General features: G+C 42.1%; 2 protein-coding genes across 3 annotated transcripts in view; one reads left to right on the top strand and one right to left on the bottom strand.

Moving 5' to 3' along the window:
* Positions 1 to 21632, top strand: part of BRF1 (BRF1 RNA polymerase III transcription initiation factor subunit) — a 186767-nt gene that overhangs the window by 84422 nt on the left and 80713 nt on the right. Inside the window, exons 7-9 of the mRNA XM_041476161.1 lie at positions 7710 to 7782; positions 16697 to 16846; positions 18388 to 18481. Coding sequence (XP_041332095.1) covers positions 7710 to 7782; positions 16697 to 16846; positions 18388 to 18481 — 317 coding nt within the window. The remainder of the gene's footprint in view (positions 1 to 7709; positions 7783 to 16696; positions 16847 to 18387; positions 18482 to 21632) is intronic.
* Positions 9576 to 13145, bottom strand: BTBD6 (BTB domain containing 6). 2 transcript variants are annotated; one of them, XM_041476176.1, is made up of 5 exons: positions 12427 to 13138; positions 11883 to 12177; positions 11598 to 11688; positions 11198 to 11316; positions 9576 to 10966 (listed from the first exon to the last, which is right to left on the bottom strand). In XM_041476176.1, exons 2-5 carry the CDS (start codon positions 12086 to 12088, stop codon positions 9934 to 9936), a joined length of 1449 nt encoding a protein of 482 aa, XP_041332110.1. In that variant the 5' UTR covers positions 12089 to 12177; positions 12427 to 13138; the 3' UTR covers positions 9576 to 9933. The 2 variants fall into 2 exon arrangements, with proteins under 2 accessions (XP_041332110.1, XP_041332108.1); XM_041476174.1 differs by having other exon boundaries at positions 11883 to 13145.

The raw sequence follows: 21632 nt of genomic DNA, 5'->3' as shown, positions 1-21632 counted from the left end.
CAAAAAACCCCAACTAAAAACAGAGCAAAAAAAAAAAAAAAAAAAAAAAACCAAAAAAAACAACAACAAACCCAAAAAAACCACCCAAGCCACCTTGGTAGCAAAACATTTGTGGCCCAGGAAGTAAATTTCAGTACATTCTGCTTTAGATAAGTCTTTGCCCACAAAACCTAAAAAAGAATTAGTTTGTTAAAAATAGTTAATTAGATGATACTATTTTCCTTTGCAACAACAAACCCAAAAAAACCACCCAAGCCACCTTGGTAGCAAAACATTTGTGGCCCAGGAAGTAAATTTCAGTACATTCTGCTTTAGATAAGTCTTTGCCCACAAAACCTAAAAAAGAATTAGTTTGTTAAAAATAGTTAATTAGATGATACTATTTTCCTTTGAAGTGCCTCCTTTTTGCAAGGACTACTCTCCCATCCTGAAATTTGGATATAAATGTTCTTAAGGAAGAAGAGTTGAGAGCAGCAATAGTAGTGGTGGCAGCAAATTAAATACTTTCCAAAGTATTTAATTTGTTCATACTCATCTGTACAAAATTTGCCATAGTGGTCCAGGCAACTGTTTTTCTTGGTGAGATGAGAAAAGTGTTGACTTTATATCACAAATCACATCTGAAGTCTAAAAAATGAGCTACTGCTGAGCTGCATCAACTCTTGCTTGGAAGGTAATAGTGAATGTTGAGATTTTTCTTCAGAATGTTCCTGATGCAGCTCAGTTGCAGAGGGAGGTGAGGGACCTGCAGGTCTCTTTGTCATCTGGCTGCAGGAATTTTGTAAGAGGGTACCACATGAAACATCCTTACAGATTGTTTTCATGGAGGCCCCTGACTGAATTACTGAGCACCCTGAAATAGGTTTCAGTGCATTTAAGGGTGAAAAAAATCATGGAATCGTTAAGGGTGGAAAAGACCTCCAAGATCAACAAGTCCAGCCATCAGCCACCACCCTGTCCACCATTTAACCAAGTGCTGAATCTGCTGTTACCTGCAACTCAGTATTTGTTTAATGGCATATCTTATATTCTTTCTCTCTTGCTGCTCTTTAGAAAAAAAGTGGCAGAGGAAATCCTAAGAATGCCCTCCTAGACTGTGGTTTGTACTTGTTGTACAACCCTTCTTCCTGTCTTTCTTGAATTTCTTTGGGACTTAAAGATACCAAAAAAATAAAAAGCTGTCCCCTACAGTGTAATGTGCTTTTAGGATAGTATTGTGCTGCTAAAACTTAGCAATAGAGGAGACTAATTTTTACTGTTAATGCAGTCTGTTTAAAAAGTCGTGTCAGTTTTCCTCTGGTGCTGATGACTGAGATGTGGGAGTTTGTCTTGTTCCACTGGGGAACTGCTGCATTTTCATAATAATTTTTGGAGCTTCAAAATTGCTGCCATCTTGGGAAAAGACAAAAAGTCTTTTTTTTTTTTTTTAATTGGAAAGGCAATTTCCTTGGTGTTTTATCTTCATGTAAAATACATCTTACATCTTGGAAATCTCCTGTTGAAAGTGTTGTCGGATCCAGAATGCCTCTGATACGTTTGGACTTCAAAGCATGATCTGAAATGAACTGAAAATGTCCAGAGCCCTGCTACAAATCAGGCGCCTTCCCTGTGCCGAGCAGTCGTGCTGCTTGTTGATTGAGTTGGAAGGACAGGGAAAGTACTTGCTTATATTTTCAGATCCTGCATTTTACTTGCAAATATAGTCCTTGGAGAGGTCTGCAATCAGGCCTTTTGTTTGCTTTTTTGTTAGTCCAATCTAAGCGACAGGCCTGGCTTGTTTAGGAGAGCTGCAAAGCCTGTCTAGCCTTGGCCAAGTTCTGAACAGTTTAGGTTTTCTCCCATCTTTCCAAGCATCCCATCCCCATGCACCTGGAGAACTATTTGGCTGAAGTTTCATCTCAGTGTGGTGAAAGGCTGCCTGTCACATGCTCAGAAATGGCTGGGGTTTTTTAGTCTCTTGTCATCTCCAGTGTCATGGTCTTTGCAATGGGGTTGTAAAAGACTTTTGGGGAAGGGTTTGGCATTGCTCTGATCCCCAGTTTCAGCCTAGTAGAATATCATTTTTAGCATACCTTGTGGTGTGTCCTGTTGCTAAACAAGGATGATGTTCACTGAAGAGATCTTAGACATCTGAAGAGCCAGGCTCTTTGTAAGAGTGTGCAGCAGAAAAATTACCAGCAATGGATGCAATTAATTACAATGGGATGTCCCTACTTGATATGAAGAAAAGGTGTTTCACTATGAGGATATCTAAGTGTGGAAACAAGTAGTTTAGAGCAGTTTTCAAGTTTTTATCCATCAAGGCTCTCAAGATCCAGAGCAACCTGGTCTGTTTTTGTGGCTGAGCCTGCTTGGAGCAGGAGGTTGGGCTGGAGACCTTTTGTGATCCATTGCCACCTGAACTACACTGTGGTTCTAGGTAAGGCAAGAGGTTGCACAAGAAGTGAAAATCAGGAAATAGTACTTGCTTGGTCTCTCTTCCACTTCAGAACACAACTCTCACCCCTGTTTCTCCATCTGCAGTTTGTCTAGTCAAGTAACAGTACTTGCTTGTCTAGAAGAATTTTTATTGTGAATTACTTTTGAACACTTGTTTTCATTTATTTAATCTAAAGGCAGAATTGATCTCCCTCTCCCTGACTCCTCTATGATTATTGCAAATTATTGCTCTTTGACTTTCTTGCATAGATGGTTTGGTAATGGCTTATTGTACTGCTGTGGTATTGGAGAAAGAATTTAGGATGTGACTAGCAGAAGGAGAGTCTCCTTTGGAGTTCCCTGACTGAAGGCAGTGTTTTAAAGCCCAGTATGAGAGGGAAGCTGCTTAATTTTGATTTGTGTCTCTTTTGAAGGACAGCCTGACAAGCTGAGATTGGTACTTGTTTGTATTTTTGTGTGTTACTTTTTGACTGCTCTAAATGCAGTATGGATCAAAAAAATTAGGAAGTTTGAGTTTATTGTATGGAGAAAGGTTAAATAGAGTATTCTTTTAAAGACTGTACTGGTTTGCTTCAGTTTTTAATACCCTTTGTTCATATAAAGTTATTAACATGTTGACTGTATTTGCCTTTATTGCCCCTATGCAAATTGTTGTTGATCGAGTTAATTTAAACAACCTGTTTGGGACCTTCAGGCATTACTACACTAGAAATGTTAATAATGAATCAAATAACCACAGGTGCCTCTTTCCCCAGCAACAGACACTCTCCTTAAAAACTCATTTGCTTTTCATGCTTGTTTAATTATTTAGGCAAGCAGCCATGGATGTTTCACAGTGTGAATTCTCGTCGTGTTCCAACTACCCAGTCTTTGTCTTTCCAGAGGAATATCTTAACCACTGTCACCATTTTTTGTACTTTGCCAGAATGCCACACTATGGTCTTGAAAAGCCTTTTGGAAATTGCTTGTAGAAGGGTTATTGTTTTATAACTTTATGGAGCTTACAGTCAAACAGAAACTTCCATTCAATGGTAGCAGCTTTATTTTGTGCTACTCTCCAGAAGTTAAAGTGACCTGGTAACTGTATGAATGGGAGATTCTCTGTTTCCCCAGGAGAGTTTAAAATCCTGGAGGGTGTTAGACTGATGAATTCCTGTGTTCCTGGAAATGAGGTGTTTGTTGTTATTTCTGAAAGTGGAAGTATATTGGTATTTGTGAACAGATCAGGCATGATGTGAAAGCAAGAGGAAATTATGAAAGGATAAGAGTCTCTCTGGAAGTGTCCCTTTGAAATCAGTGTCTGATGACTGACAGATGTGAAATGAAAAGACTGTCTCCAAAAAACACTGTGAAGGGCAAAGAGCATAACAAGTAGAAGGATCTTGTTGTGAAGATGTAACTGAATAATTGGAAGCCATTCCTTCACTAAATGCCCCTTTTAATTAACATAATGTGTTTGATAATGAGAACAGAAATTAACTATTGGTAAAGGATAACATCTTAGAGAATCTTAAGGTCTCCTGTAAAAAGAGGTTTTTGCAGTGCCTTGGTGAGCACGTACTTCTTTGTCTGAAAAATGTCTTCCTGCTAAAGAAGCTACTTGTTTTTTTGTTTTGCCTCTTTTTTTAAAATAAAAAAAAAAAAAATCAGTGATGGGTCCACATGCTTGTAAACTTACTCTGTTAAATATGAGTTCAATCTAAGAGAATATGGTAAAAACTATCAGGGTATGCAGATATTTTAAAATCTCCCTTCTAACAGAGGTTGACTCCCCTCTTTTGCATTAGGTGTTGATGCTTAAACCTAGTGATTGCATCAAGTTTAGGAAATTTTAATATATGGTGAAAATCTGCACAAAAGAGCACAAGTCTTATGAAAGTATATAAAGCAATTGTCTCACTTCAGTTTTGATTGGGGAGAGTTTGGAGAAATACTGTTTTTCAGTATGATCCTTTTAAATTAAGGGGAAAAGAGGCTAAAGTTGATGTGGTGAGCTTTAAAGCTGCACCAATTCAAGTTTAAGCCAGAGACATCCTTTTAGAAGGGCATTTTTGTTTATTCACCATTCTAAGAACTCATATAAAATTAGGTTTTATAAATGCAAATGTCATATGATTCTAAATTTGGAACGTTAAGCTTTTGATGGATTGGAGTATATGAATTTTTATAAGAAGTTCTTAATGAAGAAAGAACTAGAAATTAAAGTAGGCCTCTAAATTAATTCTCCTAATTTTCTAAGCTTAATGGAGTGCAGAAAAACCAAATGATGAGAGTAAAGAAAGACCTCTCTAAATGCCTATTTTATATCATATCTCTTCTATCACGGGATCTGTGTGTGTGTATGAGTAATAGCTGAAATCAGTGATAGCAGAATAAAATTTTAGTGAAAGGGCCACCTTCCACTAAACCCAGGAGATCTTAGATATCATGTTTCAGGAGTTCAGTGGCATTACAGATTTCTGGGTGAGCTTTACGCCATCTTTAATTTTTTATTTATGAGAAGTGCCTCAGACCTGTGAATCTGTTAACTTTTAAAGTTGAGAAGCATATTGTGTGAGAGGGCCTGAAGTCTTTATTCCTACTGATTTGCCAAAAAAACCTGGAAGCAATTAAATATTCCTGATCCTTTTTTGACCCTGACATTAAAAATGTGTGAGCTTCATGAGAAAAACAATACAGAACATGGACTGTACTGTATATTTTGCTTCCTTTCTAAATTGGTAGTTACCAAAAACTACAAAGAAATGGGCTTGTGAGCAAAAGAAATAAATTCCTTCATTTACCATTTCTATTTTAATTTATTGTTTTGTGCAAATACGTTGCCTGCACCTTGAAGTCAGTCATAAAACACTGATGATGTGGGTGAAGTGGAAAAGCAGGTTATATTTAAGTGCATTACTTCTCAAATAAACCATAGATCAGGAGACTTTTAGTTAGGCCAAGGAAAGAAGGCTAAATAGTAATTGAGCACATTTATTATTCATTTGTCTTTGCTTTAGATTTAATTTGGAAATCACTTTGATTGTTAGAACTTCACTAGAAAAAAAATACCTGCTTCTTTATGCCTCTTCATATTTATTTGCTCTTTATTATTGCATTTATGGAAAGTTTGCCTGGGAGAAGTTTCTTAGGGAGTGACATGGTTTGATGGTGACAAACATCAAGTGTTTGGATGTCGTGACAAGGAAGAAGGCTAGAAGGAAAAAATGCTTGTTTGGATTATGAGTTTTATGGGTTTGTTTTTGTTTTTTTTGTAGACTAATATGAGAGAACTAGATGAGTTTGTGAAGCCTCTCATGGAAACATCATATGTACTTGGCTCCACTGAAGTAACTTTATTGATTTGTGCGGTGAAATCGTCCTTGCAGAACAAGATCTAAGTGATGAGGTTCAAGATTTATAGTAACTTGGTCTGCCAGCTTGGAAGGCTGAAATTACAGCCAAGCACTCATTCTTTATGTTAATATTTTTTAGACAAAAGGTCAAAACAACCCTTTTCGAGCTTGCAGTGAATCCAAAGCCAGCTGAAATGCTGCACACATTTTGCTTTAGTGATATCTGTTCTGTCTCAGTGGCTCGTGGAAAGTCACACGCTCTCAGGCTCCAGTATGAATTGCCAGATTCAGTAGGTGTGTGGTTTTTTTCTGTATAAAATTTGGTGATTTACTTCCTAGAAAATAGACTTCTCATTCAGAGGGTATATTTTGCCCTTTTCTTTTCCCTAGAATAGTGCTTCTATGTTGTCTGCTATTTCAGGAAGAAAAAGGGCAGTAAAATTTAAGGCTATATTTTTGCATCTTCTAGGCCAGTCCAACCATTGGTCAGACACAGCATGAAATACACTAATTTCTCACTAACTATGGAATGAATTACCATCATACCATGTATAATTCATTGCACAGTCATTTTCAGGATCTGTGATCATTCTGAGGATATCTCTGAAATTCTAATTTCTCATTTTTTGAATATATTTGAGAAAAATACACATTAAGAACATTTTCACATAAACATTTTGAAGGGCTAGGTGAAAATATGTCAGTTGTTTGGGGGTTTGGCTGTTGTTGAGATACATATATTTTAGCTAGGTTGGTAGAACCATCCATACACTTGGGAGGAAAGCCTGCTTTTAACCTAATGTTGGCAAAGCTCTTTGAAGAAATGGAAAGAGCAATAGTTTTTGGCTTGTACCGTAATCACCACTGAGTTGTGTAATTGACTGCTAAGTAAACACTTCACCATCCAGGCATAGGAAAGAGAGGGGCAGTTTTGTTCCATAAGAGCAACAGATTGTTCAAAAAGCAACCATTGTTCAAAACAAACCAAAAACCTTCTTGCTTGGAGTGTAGGAGGATGGATTTTTTTTATACTAACCTTGACCTTTACATATGCCTTGGGGGAAGCAAGGTGTTCATGGAGCTCCGTGGGAATGTTTGAGACTGATTGGGAACTGGAGTATATCCTGCCTTTCTTGCTGACCACAAAAACACATCTTAAGATAGAGAAAGAAAACTTCCTCAGACTTGTAAAATACAAATATGGTTGTCTGTGCTATAAATTGCAAATCAGAGTATGAAGAGTAACTCCTACCCTCAATTTACATCCTCCTGGGGTGCAGTGAAAGAGGGGATGGGAGCAGAGCTCTGTCCCTGGTGCCTGAGCAAGTTTAGTGTGGTTTAGGGCTTTTCAGATTTTTTTGGTGCTGTTTTTTGTTTTATTCTTAATGTTTTTAATGTGATGTGAGGCAATGTCCAAACAGCAAGATATGACAAATAACCCTTGGGGCATGTAGCACCACTCCTTGATTTGGTGAAAAGTTTGGTGTGTGCTTGTGCAATACTTAATTATGCCACTACAGATGATCATGCAGAACTGAAATTTGCACTGACTTGTATTTGCTCATGTTTTGTAATGGTACAAGATAAATGACACTTTATATATACTGATATTACATTTATGTCTACTTAATGCCTTATAACATGACAACTGAAAAACTACTACACAGGAGCACTGAGCCCACTGAAGAGCATGATGAACAACTTTTTATAATTTCTTCAATATAAACTTATGCTTTGATTTACAATGCTAATTTGTGCAGATTTTGACAGGCACTGAGTATTATCCTGTACATATGAATATTGCTTGTATAACTTGAATTTTTTTTAAGCAGGTTAAGATTTTGAAAGTTGGGGTTTTCTCCTTTCCATATAAATGTTCTATTAAAAACATTTGTGGTTTATGATCTACATAATGCTTTTTTTGTCTTTTAATAGGTGAATGTCTATGTGCTGGGAAAAACCTTCCTTGTGTTGGCCAGAGAACTCTGCATAAATGCTCCAGCCATAGGTATTTTTTTAATGATTTGACTTTTGACTATTTGAGTCTTTTATTCCTATGGTTACTTGAGAAAAAAAAAAAAAAAGTATGTATGGTGAAGCTGGAATCAATCCAGGCTGAGAAGCATTGCTGACTATAAGAGCCTGTTCTCCTTTATGGAAGAGCTTTTTTGGAAGTAGATGCTGTTTTCTTTTGCAAATAGTTTTGTTGCTTTTTCCAAGAGTAGTTTGGGCTATACTAAGACAATGGACTGACGTGTAACAAATTTGTGTGTGTCAGCAAGCTCCTACAGGCCTGTCACGCTTCAATTCCACAGATGCAACATTTGATAAGTATTTGCCAAATTTATTATCTGTCCATCACCTGTAGCTGAGCTGTTCAGAGTGGCTTGGTGGAAAATGAGAAGCAACTTTTTCCAAACATATGAATAACTTCTAATAAGTCAACACTGAAATTGTAACACTGATAGGAAGGTGGGTTTTAACCTGTTGAAAGGGTATAGAAGCCATTCTCTTGGTTGTGGGTTTAAGCCAAGGGAATTTGTGCCAATTCCAGTTAAAAGAGTGCATTTATACTGCGATCTTGTGACTGTTATCCACCTCTGTGCAGGAATTATCTGCCTGCATCTTTATCCACTCTCACTCCCACTCTCTTTAATCTGTACCAAGAGAATCAGATGGCAGTGTTGCAGAAGGACAGCACAGGCACACCCCTCAGCTGTACTGGGCTGGCACAGGGCTGCTGCCTCTGCAGCGGGGGAGCATCGCCACGGGCAGCGCAGCACAGCTCCAGCTCTGCTGCAGAGGTCTTGTTCTCAGTAATTCACTTCCCTTCTTACTTTCCATTATTTTTTGTGGTCTTTTTTTTAGAGAGAGAAAACAGGCAGGATTTGCACTGCAGCTTAGTTTCAAGGTGAAAATTAATGCAGCTTAGGAAAAGGCAAACGTGTTAGATGTAGAGGTACTCGTTATACACGGAAAAAATACTGGCTTAGACTGCTGTTTGAGCACTCTCTTCCAAGCTCACCCTAAGATTTACAAAATCCAGTAAATATTTCTAATTAGCTCAGCTATCATCATGAGACCTTTGAGAAAAAACTTATCACTTTCTGAGAAAAGGACTAGCATAGAATGATTGCTGATAATGCCTGAGACTGTGTTTTTCAAAAAAGAGCAGGAGGAAAGATCCAACAGCCTTTTTTAAGGTGGCTTATTTCTAATTAGTAATCTTAAGTGAACCTAGACACCATCTTGCAAGCATTTCTCTAATGCCCGCTGCTCTGTATAAGGATGGGATGTAAATTCAGATAGTGTCTGCCAGTAAAACAGCCCTGGGCTAAATTTGTGATGCAGCCCTGTCACTGCATTAATTAACTTCATCTGTGTGTCTTGACTCTGGCCGTTCAAGGGCAGGGGGGTGTAGTTTGACAGGTGCAAGTGGCAATGTTGCTGTTTGGTGGGCAGGCTGGAGGATAACAGAGATGCTGCATGTGAAGGGGCATTAGGAGTTTTCAAATATAACCACAGGATTATTTTGATCAGTTTTGATTACACTGATGGTTTGTCTATCTTCAGCTTGGGCAACACACAAAAAACCCTAAGCTTCTTCAAATGTCAGCTCCTTTTCTCATGAAGGGAAAAATAAAGGCTGCTGATGGATAGTTTCAGTTACCAAGAGAGGGAACCTTCCTATTTGCTGGGCGTGGATACACACAGGGACCGGACTACAGTGTCATCACCCGTTAGCTGTACATGAATTAACACACACGAGCCATAAGGTCAGCAAAGATCAAGTACACAGGATTTAGGGCAAGTAAAAATGTTTTATATTTCACAGATTCTTAAACTGCTCTAGTTTAGAACATTCTGTTTGAGTCAGCTGCAGTCTGCAAGTTAGTTATCTATATACAAAATAAATGCACAGTACGTGCAAAATTTAACATTTTTCTGCATGTTGCAGTCTTAATAATTAAGTCAAATAGCTTATGAATAAATAAAATAAGATTAAATTCAAGAGCATTCCTTCACTTATTTGTATAGCCTGATGTAGCACATAGGTAAGTAGCATAACATTCCATACTGCTGCAGAGTTCGTAGTAAAACCGAAAACTCCCTTAATGTGCATCATTGCAGCACTGGAATACAATCAAGGTGAAATGCATCATGCATAGAAAATGAGCTCAGGTATTTGTCCTCCTTGTACTCCGGTTCCATTGGTACTGTCCGAGGAGCACTGGAACTGGAACGTCACTTTCCCGCACTGCACTTCAGTCATTCCCTCTTGTCCAAAGTAACTGAGTTCGTTACCATCGAGAATAGCACTTACATTGTAAAACGTGTCTTGCTCAACCTGCACGGGGTGTTCAAACCACACAGAGAAGGTGTTACTGGAGCCGTCAGAGGTAAACTTTGTCAGATTTTGAGCAAGAACAACGCCTAAGCGCTTCAGTTCGATTTTGACGCTGTATTCAGCTTTGCCACAGCTTGACCCATACAATCCCAGTCCTGCTATAAATATCCGTTTGTCTACGGCAAACTGAATACTGTCACATCGCCCCCGGTACCTCCACTGATTGCTGCGATACGCAGACGACTGAAACCGGTGGCAGCGCTGAGGCACGAGTCCTTTTCTTTTCGTCAGGGGGAACTCTAATTTGGGTTTATTTGCGGCTGTGTACCATAGGAATATGTTGTGAGTCTCCTCGAGGGTGAGGATGTCGGACTGGGCAGCTCCGTTGGCAAACTCTTCCAAAGTCATGGTTGGAATCCGCACCAAGTACAAAGCTTTCCCTAATACATTCCTCTTGTTGCGTGGCGTCACCGGCAGCCCTTGCCTTTTGCATTCGGCCTCTGCCCAGTTGAGAACAGCCTCGAAAACTACCACTTCCTTGGTGTTGAGCGCTTCCCGGGTTACAATGATCTCTAGTGTTTGTTGATCTATCTCACAGAAGCCCTCTGACTTCAGAGCCATTTCTGCCTGAGCATCAATCACTTCCCAGCAGCGCTGCGTCAGCTCTGGCTCCTCGAAGAGCCTGCTCTGAGACAGCAGGACACAAGCGTTCTTCGCTTCTAAGCTGGTCTCCAAAAAATTGACGCAAGCCTTTGCTAGGGCCGGCACGATGTACTTCTTGGCAGCATAGAGTGTAGCCAGAACTGTGTCAGCTTCCAGGTCTATTTCATCGCTGTACATGTATCTAGACGGAGGGGTGAAAAAAAATTAGTTTCTCAGGGAAAAAAAAAAAAAGTAGGCCATGAAAATAATCTATATTCGTCTTTGCTAGCAGTGAATCTGACATTCAATATTTGTCAGCACATTAAGTAAACAGCAGTAAGTGCATATTGCACAATGTCAATTAGGAGATGTATATTTTATAAGCTACTTTGATTCTGTCCATGTAATTAGCAGACTTGTAGTGGCCACTTACTTTAATAGGATTAGAAAGGCTGCAGGTTCCACATCTGGTATATGGATTTCAGATTTGACCTCTGCGAGATCGCCATAAAACATAGCGTAGAAGACAGAGCTACCAACTGCCAAAACATACTGGAAAATAAAGAGAGAGAAGCCTCAGTAAAATGGATCAGGAACAGCTGAGCGTGCTGGCTTTCCTAAAAGCTACATTTAGCGAAAGTTACAAGCTGCAGTGGAAGCAGAACACTGCCTTAGACTGCTCCCTTTAATTGCAGTGTATGTGAATTACTTCTGGGATTAGACAAGAGCTATAATTAGGGAAAAAAAAAAAAAGTGGAACCTAGTTGTAAGGCACGGGGAAAAAGGCGACCTGTACAGCAGCATTTAAAAAGCCAAAAATTATCTGCACAAACCTTATGGGCAGGAACTTTCTTGGATGCCCCTGGCGGGCCCACGATGAAGTGAACGTCAGCCATGAGTTCGTTATTGAACATCAGCGCGTTCCTGCAAGCAGGGGAGGGGGGAGAAGCCCGGTTAGCCGCGGGCTGCCCCTCGCCCGGTGCCCCAGCCTCCCGCCGGCGGCCCCCGGGGCTCCAGCCCAGCCCCGCGCTCACGCCTGGCCGGGGCGCAGGTGCACGGGGCGGGCGCCTCTCTCTCTCCCGCCCGCCCGGGGAGGGTCCGGCGGGCCTGGCCCTTACCTCTCCCGCAGCGTGGGATGGAAGGATTGCCAGTTGGCGCTCTCCAAGTTGTTGTTGTTGAGGTTTTGGAGCTGGGGCGGCGGGGGCGGCTGGGCGCTCTGCTGGAGCTGCAGGGCGTTCTTCTTGCTGTTGGCAGCGGTGGCGGCGGCGGCGTTGCTGTTTGCAATGTTAGTGTTGGTGCTGGCAGGGTAAAGTTCTGCAGCCATCTTCTTCTTCAGGGACAGGGGCACTATCTCATAGCATCCTGGCACCTTGCCGTTTGACCTCACACTCTTTTTGGACTTCTTTAAGGTCTCTGGAAGCAGAAGAAAAAAAGTCAAACACTTCATGATCCTGCCATTGAGGCAACCAGGGGGCAGTGGCATGAGCAAGAGAACTAACAGATCCCAAATGCGAGTCCCACTATCAGGATATTTTGTACGCTTCTAGATGCAGGGTGGCCTTTGGTTTTTTTGGAGTGTGTGCCCGCTCTTTGGTTACCGGCCCGACGCACCTTTCCGGGGGGAAAGGGGTGATGCTGTGTCGGATCAGTGCCAGCGCTCACCTTGGCTTGTGGGGGGGTCCCAGCCTCCACGGCACTGCCACGACTGCAGCGGGGAGCCCGAGCGGGGCCGGCAAGCAGTTCCTTCCCCAAAGAACGGGGAGAGAAAAATTAAAAAAGGAAAAAAAAAAAAAAGGAGAAACCAAAAAAAAAAAAAAAAAAAAAAAGAGAAACCAAAAAGAAAAAAAAAAAAAAAAGAAGCCAAAATCCAGCAACAAAACCCCAGGAATCCGGCAGAGGCGGTGGGTCAGGAGCGAGAGTCAATCCACAAATCCTCCGAGTGCAGCAGCCCGGCGAGGGTGAAGCGCAGCCAGCCGCCCGATCCCCGCTGCCAGTGCTCCGCTCCGTCCTTCCCGGCCCGGCGGGGGCACATCCGCGGCGGCCGGGCCGAGCCGAGGCGGCGGCTCCCTGCAGTCCCGCTCCCGGGCGGCCCCGCCGCCGCTCGCACCAACTTTGCTCCGGTCCCCGCGGCGGCCGCCGCCGTTGCTGTTGCTGCTCCTCCGCGCTCCTCCCGCCCGCGCCAGGGGCGCTGCTGCCCGCGGGGCGCCCCGGCTCCTCCGCGGCGGGCGGGAGGGATGCGGCGCTGCCCTGGGCGCTCCCTTGGCGGTGGGATGCAGCGCTGCGCGGCCGGGCTCGGCGCGGCTCTGCCGGGCCCTGCCTCCGCCTCCCGCACTAAGAGGCAGCGGCCGCGCCGCGCGTCACGGCCGTCCGCGCCAATGGCGAGCGCCGGGGCGCGGCGGGGAGAGGGCCGCCCCCCGCCCGCCCGTCATCCGCCCCCCCGCGCCTACGTGCGCAGCGCCGGGCGCCCGCCGGGAGCGAGCCCCGCGGTCCCCCACGATCGGTCCCCCTGCACCGCTCGGTGTCCCCGCTCCGGCCGCAGCGGGACAGGCGCGGAGGAACGCGGGGCAGCGCGGGGGGACCGCGGCGGGGCGGAGGGGGCGGCCCCGAGCGCTCAGCGCCGTTCCCGGGCGGCCCGGGCGGGGGCGCCGCCGCTCCGCGCTGCGCTGGGCGGGGGAGCCGCGCTGCCCCCCGGGGCCGCCGCCCGGGGCGCGGGGGCACGGCCGCGGAGGGACTGCTCCCGACGAGGGACGCTGCTGGGGTTCCTCCCCTTTCCCCGCAGCCGCCGTGCCCTCCCGGGCCGTCCCGCCCGTCCTCCGGGATTGTGTGGCGAGAACTGTCCCCCCCGCTGTGCTCGTTCCTGCGGCGGGGATCGGCGCTCGCTTCGCTGCGGGTCCTGCCGCTTTCGGTGGGGAGCACTCTTTGGAGCACAACTCGAAATTGTTCTTACATCCCTCTTAGTGACTGTGTCATCAAAGTTCTTCCAAAAGTCCAAGTTCCGAATCAGAATTGGGATCAGGAGAGAAGGGAAAGTCTTCAGCAGAACACATGTTCCTTTCTTAAAACATGAAATAATGTTTTTATTGTGATCTGCTTCGTGGCCCCCAGCATCCCCTTTGAGGAAAACCAACTTGCTCGCGTGTGTGGAGTTGCAGCCCCGGGGGTCACCCAAAGTCAAAGGGGACCCTCCTGCTTGCAGGTGCACCCGTGCTGGTTTGGTGCCCCTGGAACGAAGCAATATGTTTGGGGTTTGCAGCTTCTAACAGTTCTTATTTATTTATTTTCAAATGTTTGCGTCCATGCAGGACCTGTATATGCTAACCTGCGCTTAGCCTCTGATTTATATATTCACTGTCCTACTTTTTTTTGGTTTCTTTAAGGCTTGCTATTTAAAACCCACCCACGTATTCATTTTCTGACTGTTTGGTAGCTTCAGAATTCAAATTAACGATGTGCAATGTTTTGTCAAATGACCTGTGGGCATGAATGCCAGCACAAATGTCTGAATAGCTACAATGCAAATGTGTAAACGCTCCTGAAATTCAGCTCTGAAACTCAGCTCCAGAGAGAGAGCTGAAAGTTGCTTCTCCAAATCTGGTGAGGTATGTGGTGAAGAGAATTGTGGTAATTCTGTTCCAATTGGTAGTATTATTAAACTGGCCAAAGTTTGGTCCTGTGAAATTTGACTCCGTATAAATAATGGATTGATTGAGGAGTGATAACTGAAAAGGGGGTTTTCCTAAAGGCGAACGTATTTGTTTGCATTGTGTACTACTATTATTAATTCAGTCCAGTTTCTAGAGGGTACCACTAAAAATGGTAAGTGTAATTGTTGTACCTCTTCAAAGTGAACTATTAAAGGTTACTTGGTTTGTGCTAAAACAAATAACAGGGTTACAAAGAAAATTGCCAAGGGAGGGAAGTCTTGGGCTGTACATCCCTTCCAAAGATGCCAGGTGGATTTTACCAAAATACCCTGAGTGGCAAGATTTAAATATCTTCTGGTAATAGTATGTCAGCTAACAGGGTGCCCAGAAGCATTTCCAACTGTTTCAGCAACTACAGGATTAGTTATTAAAGCATTTTTGGAACAAATAATTCCAAGATATAGGATTGTGGAAGCAATAGATTCTGCTAAAGGAACTCATTTTACAGGAAAGATCCTTCAAGGGCTTATGACTGCTTTAGGGATACAATGGAACCTCCATATCCCCTGGCACCCCCAGAGCTTGGGCTGGGTTGAAAGAATAAATGGAGAAATAAAGAAACACCTTTTGAAGCTGGTGATAGATACTAAGATGCCATGGGTACGGCTCTTGCCACTGGCTTTGGCAAGAATAAGGGCCAGACCCAGAGGAGATACTCAGTTATCTCCCTTTGAACTGATGCTGGAATTCCTTACCTTTGTAATTCTCATCCTAGTGGGGGGATGGAAATAAATGATGAATATTTAAAACATTATGTGGCCAGGGTGGTGTCTGCTCTGTTCTGGCGGCTGCAGGAGCTGAAGCTGGGCACTCTGGATAAGAAGAGATGGAAAAGCAAACCAGGCATTGCTACATGTTCCTTTAGTACCAAGAGCAAAGTTTAAATGCATGTTGAAACCCAGTCTATGGCTTCTAAAAGGTTGGGGTTTTTGTTGTTGAATTTGGCATATGTAATTTCTCTGGAATAGAGCTTCATAAAGTCATACTTGGAAGTGCAGAACACCTGTCCTTAGAATCATGGGGATTGATAAAGTTCTCCTAAACCTTTGGTTTTTCGAGTCATGTTTGGATCCTGCTTGCAGCCTGGAATTTCTCCAGTTTTGAGGGAATTTGAGGTTGGAAGTTCTTGCTTTATAAGTGCTTTCATTTAAATGCTTCTGCAGGGCTGACAGGCATTATCACCTATGGTGTGATCTTGGTAATTATGGATAGCAACAGGGCATCATTGTTAGAACTTGGTGCTAAATGAAACTGCTTTGATTAGTTGTAAGATTTTTACAGTATTTTGAGCTGAATTTTCATCTTTATCGGTTTAAGTGCCCACGTAGGGGATCAGCAGAGGAAATTGAGTTGAGACTAATAGTTAACAATTTACCGTACATCATGGATTTTCGGTCAAGTGATAAAAGGCTGGCAGGAAATGAGAAATTGATATCTCAACTCAGAGTAAACATGTGTTAAGTGTAGCTTTTACAAGATTGTTTGATAAATTATAAATTGGTTTAGGCAGAGCACAATCTGTACTGACATATTTTGGTTAGTTTGAAGCTGTTAACACCAACGCTTGAAATAAGTTTATACATCTGGAGGCAGATCTGTGGCCGATGTAAATTGTCATAGTGCTAATGATGTTAATTGGGTTCCACTTTATGCTGATGGAAGTCTGCCTTAGTGTCTGTAATAAACAGTGTTTTGTATTCTTGGAATGTGAGTCTGAGAAGCAGCTGGAATTATCTTGGAAGGTAACGAGATTTTTGTTAGGGAGGATTTTAAGCAAATGAATTTATTTTCAAGCGTAGTTGGTAGTTAGCTTTGAGATGAAACATACAAGTTACCTTGTTACTTTCTGAGAGATGTTGGAAGAGAGATGTTAGATGTTTTGGGCCTAAATCGTGTCCTCATTCTGCAAAAGCTTTTGTAAATGCTTCACTTTGGGCATGATTTCCTTGATACCAGTGACACTGCTCACATGTCACAGTCAGCGTGTGCAGCCTTGGATGCTGAAAAGCGTGTAGGAATGTTTGTGCAGTGCTTTAAAGAGCTCCTGTCTAGAGAGAAAGAAATTATTTTGTTTTAGGTTACCTAAAAAAGTGCTTTTAAAGCTCAGTGGCAGAGGAGCACAGTCTGTGTTTGCTGAGGTGAAGCCAGACAAGCTCAGCAGCCTCGCTGCGCTGCATTTCCTAAATCGATGTTAGGGTTAGGCATAACTGTGTTCCTTTCTGTTGCAGATCCGTGTTTGTACATTCCCCGTTTTGCACACATGCTGGAGTTCGGGGATAAGAACCACGAGGTGTCCATGACGGCTCTGAGGCTGCTGCAGAGGATGAAGAGGGACTGGATGCACACCGGGCGCCGGCCCTCGGGGCTCTGCGGGGCAGGTACGGCAGAGCCTGGACCAAATGAGCCCTTCCCCTTCTCATGGGTGATATCCACCTGCTAGGGGTTTTGTTCTGTCAGGCATCTGCAGATTATATAGGTCTTCATTGAAATAGTTTCTGAAACTATAACTTCATTTTTGCCCTTGCTCCTACAGTGCTTGCTCAGACCCTTTGTAGCTTATGGTTTGAATTTTTTTTAAGCTCCTTTCTGGTGCTTTTCTTGCCCCCACTCTGCAGGCTCTAGCTGCTAAAAGGTTTTTTTTTTGTCAGCTAAAATGACACCATTAGTACAAGCACTTTGATTTGTGTCTTTACAGAGTCTTATGCAAGAAGTGCCCTCTTTGACCTGTTTTGTGAAACTATTTTTCTCTCTTTCTTCATCTTTTTCCAAGATCCATCACTGTCATGGTGCTTGCATAAAACCTATGGGTTTGGGAGGGCCAGGTTAAAAGATAGTAGCCAGTGGGGTCAGAGTAATGAAGAGTGTAGGTAGTCACAGAGTTCATGTATGTGCATTATTTTATTTGAAAGATCTTACATGTTTATGCATGAATGAGAGATAATGCTCAAACTTTGAGAACCCAGGACTATGCAAAATTTTTTTTGACATTTCTAGCCCTTTTTTGTTAACAGAACTTGATTGTTGCACATTGCTAAAAATTTGAATATAGGCTATGGGAGAGCAGTCTACTCTTTGATGGGCTATATCCACACGAGCAAGGAATTTAATTCAACAGACATGGATCAATAGATGGAAGCAGGTGGTGCTGAGCCCCTTCCATCACTCCATGCAATATGCAGCTCACGTGTTGGACTGTGGACTGGGTTTAGTGGACTGGGTTTAGTTTGGTTTCCCTGGCTTAAAAGTCTGTGCCACACGTAGCTCAAATGGCCAATTGTTAGTTCAGCCCTGGTGTTCCTGTTAGGAGCACTTTAAACACATACCAGAAGTGGAGCTCTGGTTTAGTTTCCTCTATTAAAAATCACTTTTTTGTGCTTAAAACTGCTCTGTTCAGTGAGCTACTGTATGATGAGTGAGGGTGGTGCTTCAAAACAGAGCTGGTGCTCTAAATCAAGACACCATGTAAATGCAACTGGTTATGTGGCTGTGTAAAGGGTCTTGCAGGAGAGCACTTGGGCACCAGCAAGACAGAGATAGTAGTGGCAGCAATGAGGAGACCAGCTTAGGCACATTCAGTGTTTCTCTGGAGATCTTTTTATTCAGGACAGAATTCAGTGAGTCCTGCTAAAAAGATGGTAACTGAAAATCATTGAAATATTCTTGTGCTGCAGATAACCATGATTTCCCAAATGTTAAAGCACAGAATTTTTCAGGGTGCAACTTGCACTCTGCTTAGTGGATGGAAAGCAAAGTTTGTGTCAGGTCCATCACCAGTATTCAGGGACACAGCTGAGCATAGGCATTTACAGCTCTTTAGCTGAAGGCAGGGACAAAGACATGGTATAGTTACTTGACTTTTCTGCTTTTCTTCAGGAAATTTCCTTCTTTCTGATATTAACTTTCTCTGCTTGTTCTCTAGCTCTGCTAGTGGCAGCAAGAATGCATGATTTCCGACGGACTGTTAAAGAGGTCATCAGGGTGGTGAAGGTTTGTGAGTCTACATTAAGGAAAAGGTCAGTGCAGTCTTACTGCTTTTATCTTTGGTTTACAGTACTGAGCAGTGATATAGTCTAAAATAAATGTATATTGGAGAAAACCAGGTTATTTTTGTTAAAGTGCCATGAATCAAATAAGTATTTGTTTTAGCTGGTCATTTTAAAGTATTAACACCTTATGTAAGGCCTCAAATGCTCAGCAAAGATAGTAAGGAGCACTGTGCCTATTTAACAGGTGAAGACTTGGAGGCAAAATAATGCTATGTCAGTAATATTAACAGTATTGTCATGTCCTCAGAAAAAGTAATTTATTGATTCTCAAAGCTGACAGTCTACTGTGAGATTTTTTTTTCATTAATCCAGAAGCCAAGTGATGAAAAGTCTTGTCTTTAAGCTGTTATTGAACAGAACTTTTCAAAATATTTTGCTGAAGTGTTCATTTTTGGTAGTGTTGCACTGCTAATAAATAGAAGACAGCACAGTGAATCTAATGCTAAGTTCAGTGAAGGATCCTCTGAAAGTGGGAATTTTCCAAGTACCTTTTGTGTGTTTGTTTTTTAAAAGATCACTACTTAGTGTTTTCCATAGTTTAATGATGCAAGCAGATACCCAGTTTCAGTCATTTTACTTTTGAAAAGTTGTAACATACTCTTTGCCCATAGGTTGAGTTAAAAATGACCTAACTGAAATGCCATGATTTCTGTTGCCCACAGCTGGAAATTCTTCTATCACCAATATATTCTGATGTTTGTTCCCCCAAAGTCTGTCTTCAGAAAGCTTGCTTAATGTCTCTCTTCACCTTGCTGGGATCAGCTTAAGCACATCCAACTGAGCCTAATATTTGTTACAAATATTCACTTATTAAATGTGAAAAATGTTTTTCTCCCAGGTCTTCACTGGTGGAACAGGAATTATGCTATTTTCCAGCTATGCATGGGTGGTTTAGGGATAAATTTAAAGTCTTTTAAATGCTTCAAGGTACTATAGCTATAAGGATGGAGCAGTACCAATGCCACCTTTTTTCCTCTGGCCAAAAGGTCATGTGTTTCAGTCGTGCATTTTGTATGATTAATGAGTTATGCACCACAATTTACTCCAAGATGCTTTGGTTAAATAGCTAAAGAGTTTGTACTTACTAAGAAAATAAGCATAATAAATTAGAGTTGGAGGGGAAATTAATTTGAGCAATTGTTTCAAGCGAGAAAATCTTACTTCAAAATTCATGCTTTGAAATGTTTACTCAAGTCACACACATCAACTAAAATGACAGCCTTATTTACTTTGACAGGGTAAACGTGACAGCTGAATTATTTTCAGGCAGCTATAATTACAACTATTTATCACGAATCTATAAATTTGATTGATGTTTTTCAAATAAGAGCACGTTATATAGTATTTAACGAAGGCAAATAAAAAAAATACCTTTGAATAACTCTTTCTGCACTCTAGCTTTTTTCCTCTTCTTTCAAGAATTCCTTTCAAAATGCCATCAAATAGAATTTATCTAAATGAATAAGAACTTATTTCACATTCTTAAAAATTCCTTTGCTTCTCAGTTTGATGTGCAGTTTTATTTCCTTTTAATTATAGTTACTCTGGTTGGTAAAGAGTAGCTGCTGCTGTGTTTTATGAAGGTGTTGGATGCTGTGCTCACTGCTGATGGCTTTGCCCTGACAGCTCCAGAAGTGAAACCCAACATGAGTCCAGATAATGCTGGCACTTCCAGGCTGCAGGCTCTGCTGCGTGGTTTGATTTAGCTCCCAGCTGGCTTCCTGGGGAAGCACAGGCCATTGGAAGCTGGGTTTGCTTTGGTGCCCGTGGCAGAAATCTGCAAGGGAAGGTCCCACATGATGTGTGTTTGCCTGGGAGGGACAGGAATGTGTGGATGAGGATGCAGGAATGATGCTCTTTAAGAAATCCTGATTGGGAATTCCTAGGAATGTTTGGGGAAGACCCTCAGCAAGAAGTGGCAGCCCTTCCCTGAGAAGGGCACTATTCTGGTGGGTCTGGATTAGTTCACCCTGTTGTCACCAGCTGGAGAGCACCAAGCCTGCCTGCCTGGAGGCTCTGTCCTCTTCCACTGCTCTGAGCTGGAGGAGTAGCTCTGGAGGAGCTTCACCAAAATGTGAAGTATCTCCAGATCATAAAAATTCATGACCTGATCATGAGGGGAATCTGTTTTGGAAGGAAAAAGTGACAAATCATGGCCCATGTGTGCTGTCACTCATCTTCCAACCAAGAGCTCTTAATTTTGGCATCGGTTTGGTTAAAAAGCAGTGCTTGTTTATTTTTAATGTGAGTGGGTTTTTGGTAATATTGGTAGAGAAGACTTTGTAGTCACTTTTCAGGGCCTTCTAGCTTTATGTTTTGAAGCACACAATTAAAATGTAAAGCTTGTTACTGTTGTTGAAAGCGAACTTATTAAATATTAATAAATGCACTGATAATTCTATCTCATTTCCAGTCTAATTGAAATTATATTAACTTATATATCACTTTATATATTCAAAGTACTGTACAAATATTAGCTAATTAGTCAAATTGTTATTTTCTATGTAATCATCCGTGGAGGTAGCAGAAATTAACTTTTAATAAACCCAGTCCTTCTATTTAGTTCAGTCCTCACATTTGTACCTGTGTTCAGTGCACCTGTCTTCACCTCTGTCTTTTTAACCTTTAAATACCTTCATCTTTTTATTCACCTCTTGCATGCTTTCTCTGTGTTCTACATTTTGTGTTATCTTCAGTAAGAATAATTCTTGTGATACTTGTCCATTGTGCATTATCTAATACTGTGCAGTCCTTATGCCTGTTTGAAGATTTTAGGCACTTCTTCCATAGAATTAAAAAAAAAAAAAAAATCAGCTTATCTTTCTTAACATTTGCATTTTGCTGCTTTGACTTGCTCACTTTATCTTTAAATTGAACTGGTTTTTGCATAAAAAATACTTCTTCTCAGTTCCATAAAGTACTATCTGCCAAAAAACTTATTTGTGATGAACTTCAGAAGCAGCAAAGCTTCATTTAGAAGAAATTGGAACGAAAGGCCGGAATGGGTTTAAATCACTTGTTTTTGGGGTGAATGTTTTTTTTTCACAACCTCATAGTGTTTTGGGAAGGAAGACAAGACTTGTTATGAAGGAGCTTCATTTACCAGTTGTAGATGCTG

The sequence above is a fragment of the Pyrgilauda ruficollis genome, unplaced genomic scaffold (assembly GCF_017590135.1).
Source record: "Pyrgilauda ruficollis isolate IOZ18807 unplaced genomic scaffold, ASM1759013v1 scaffold38, whole genome shotgun sequence".
NCBI classification, from domain to species: Eukaryota; Metazoa; Chordata; class Aves; order Passeriformes; family Passeridae; genus Pyrgilauda; species Pyrgilauda ruficollis.
Note: the sequence above shows the minus strand (reverse complement) of the source record. Positions and strands in the feature narration are given on the sequence as shown.

Bases quoted from the DNA above. Each gene is read 5' to 3' on its own strand.
- BTBD6 (XM_041476174.1), bottom strand. From the start codon at position 12,247: ATGCCACTGCCCCCTGGTTGCCTCAATGGCAGGATCATGAAGTGTTTG. The intron at 11,689-11,882 runs GTAAGGGCCAGG...CCCTGCTTGCAG, and splicing joins CATCCCACGCTGCGGGAGAG to GAACGCGCTGATGTTCAATA. The intron at 11,317-11,597 runs GTTTGTGCAGAT...TTTATTTTCCAG, and splicing joins AGAAAGTTCCTGCCCATAAG to TATGTTTTGGCAGTTGGTAG.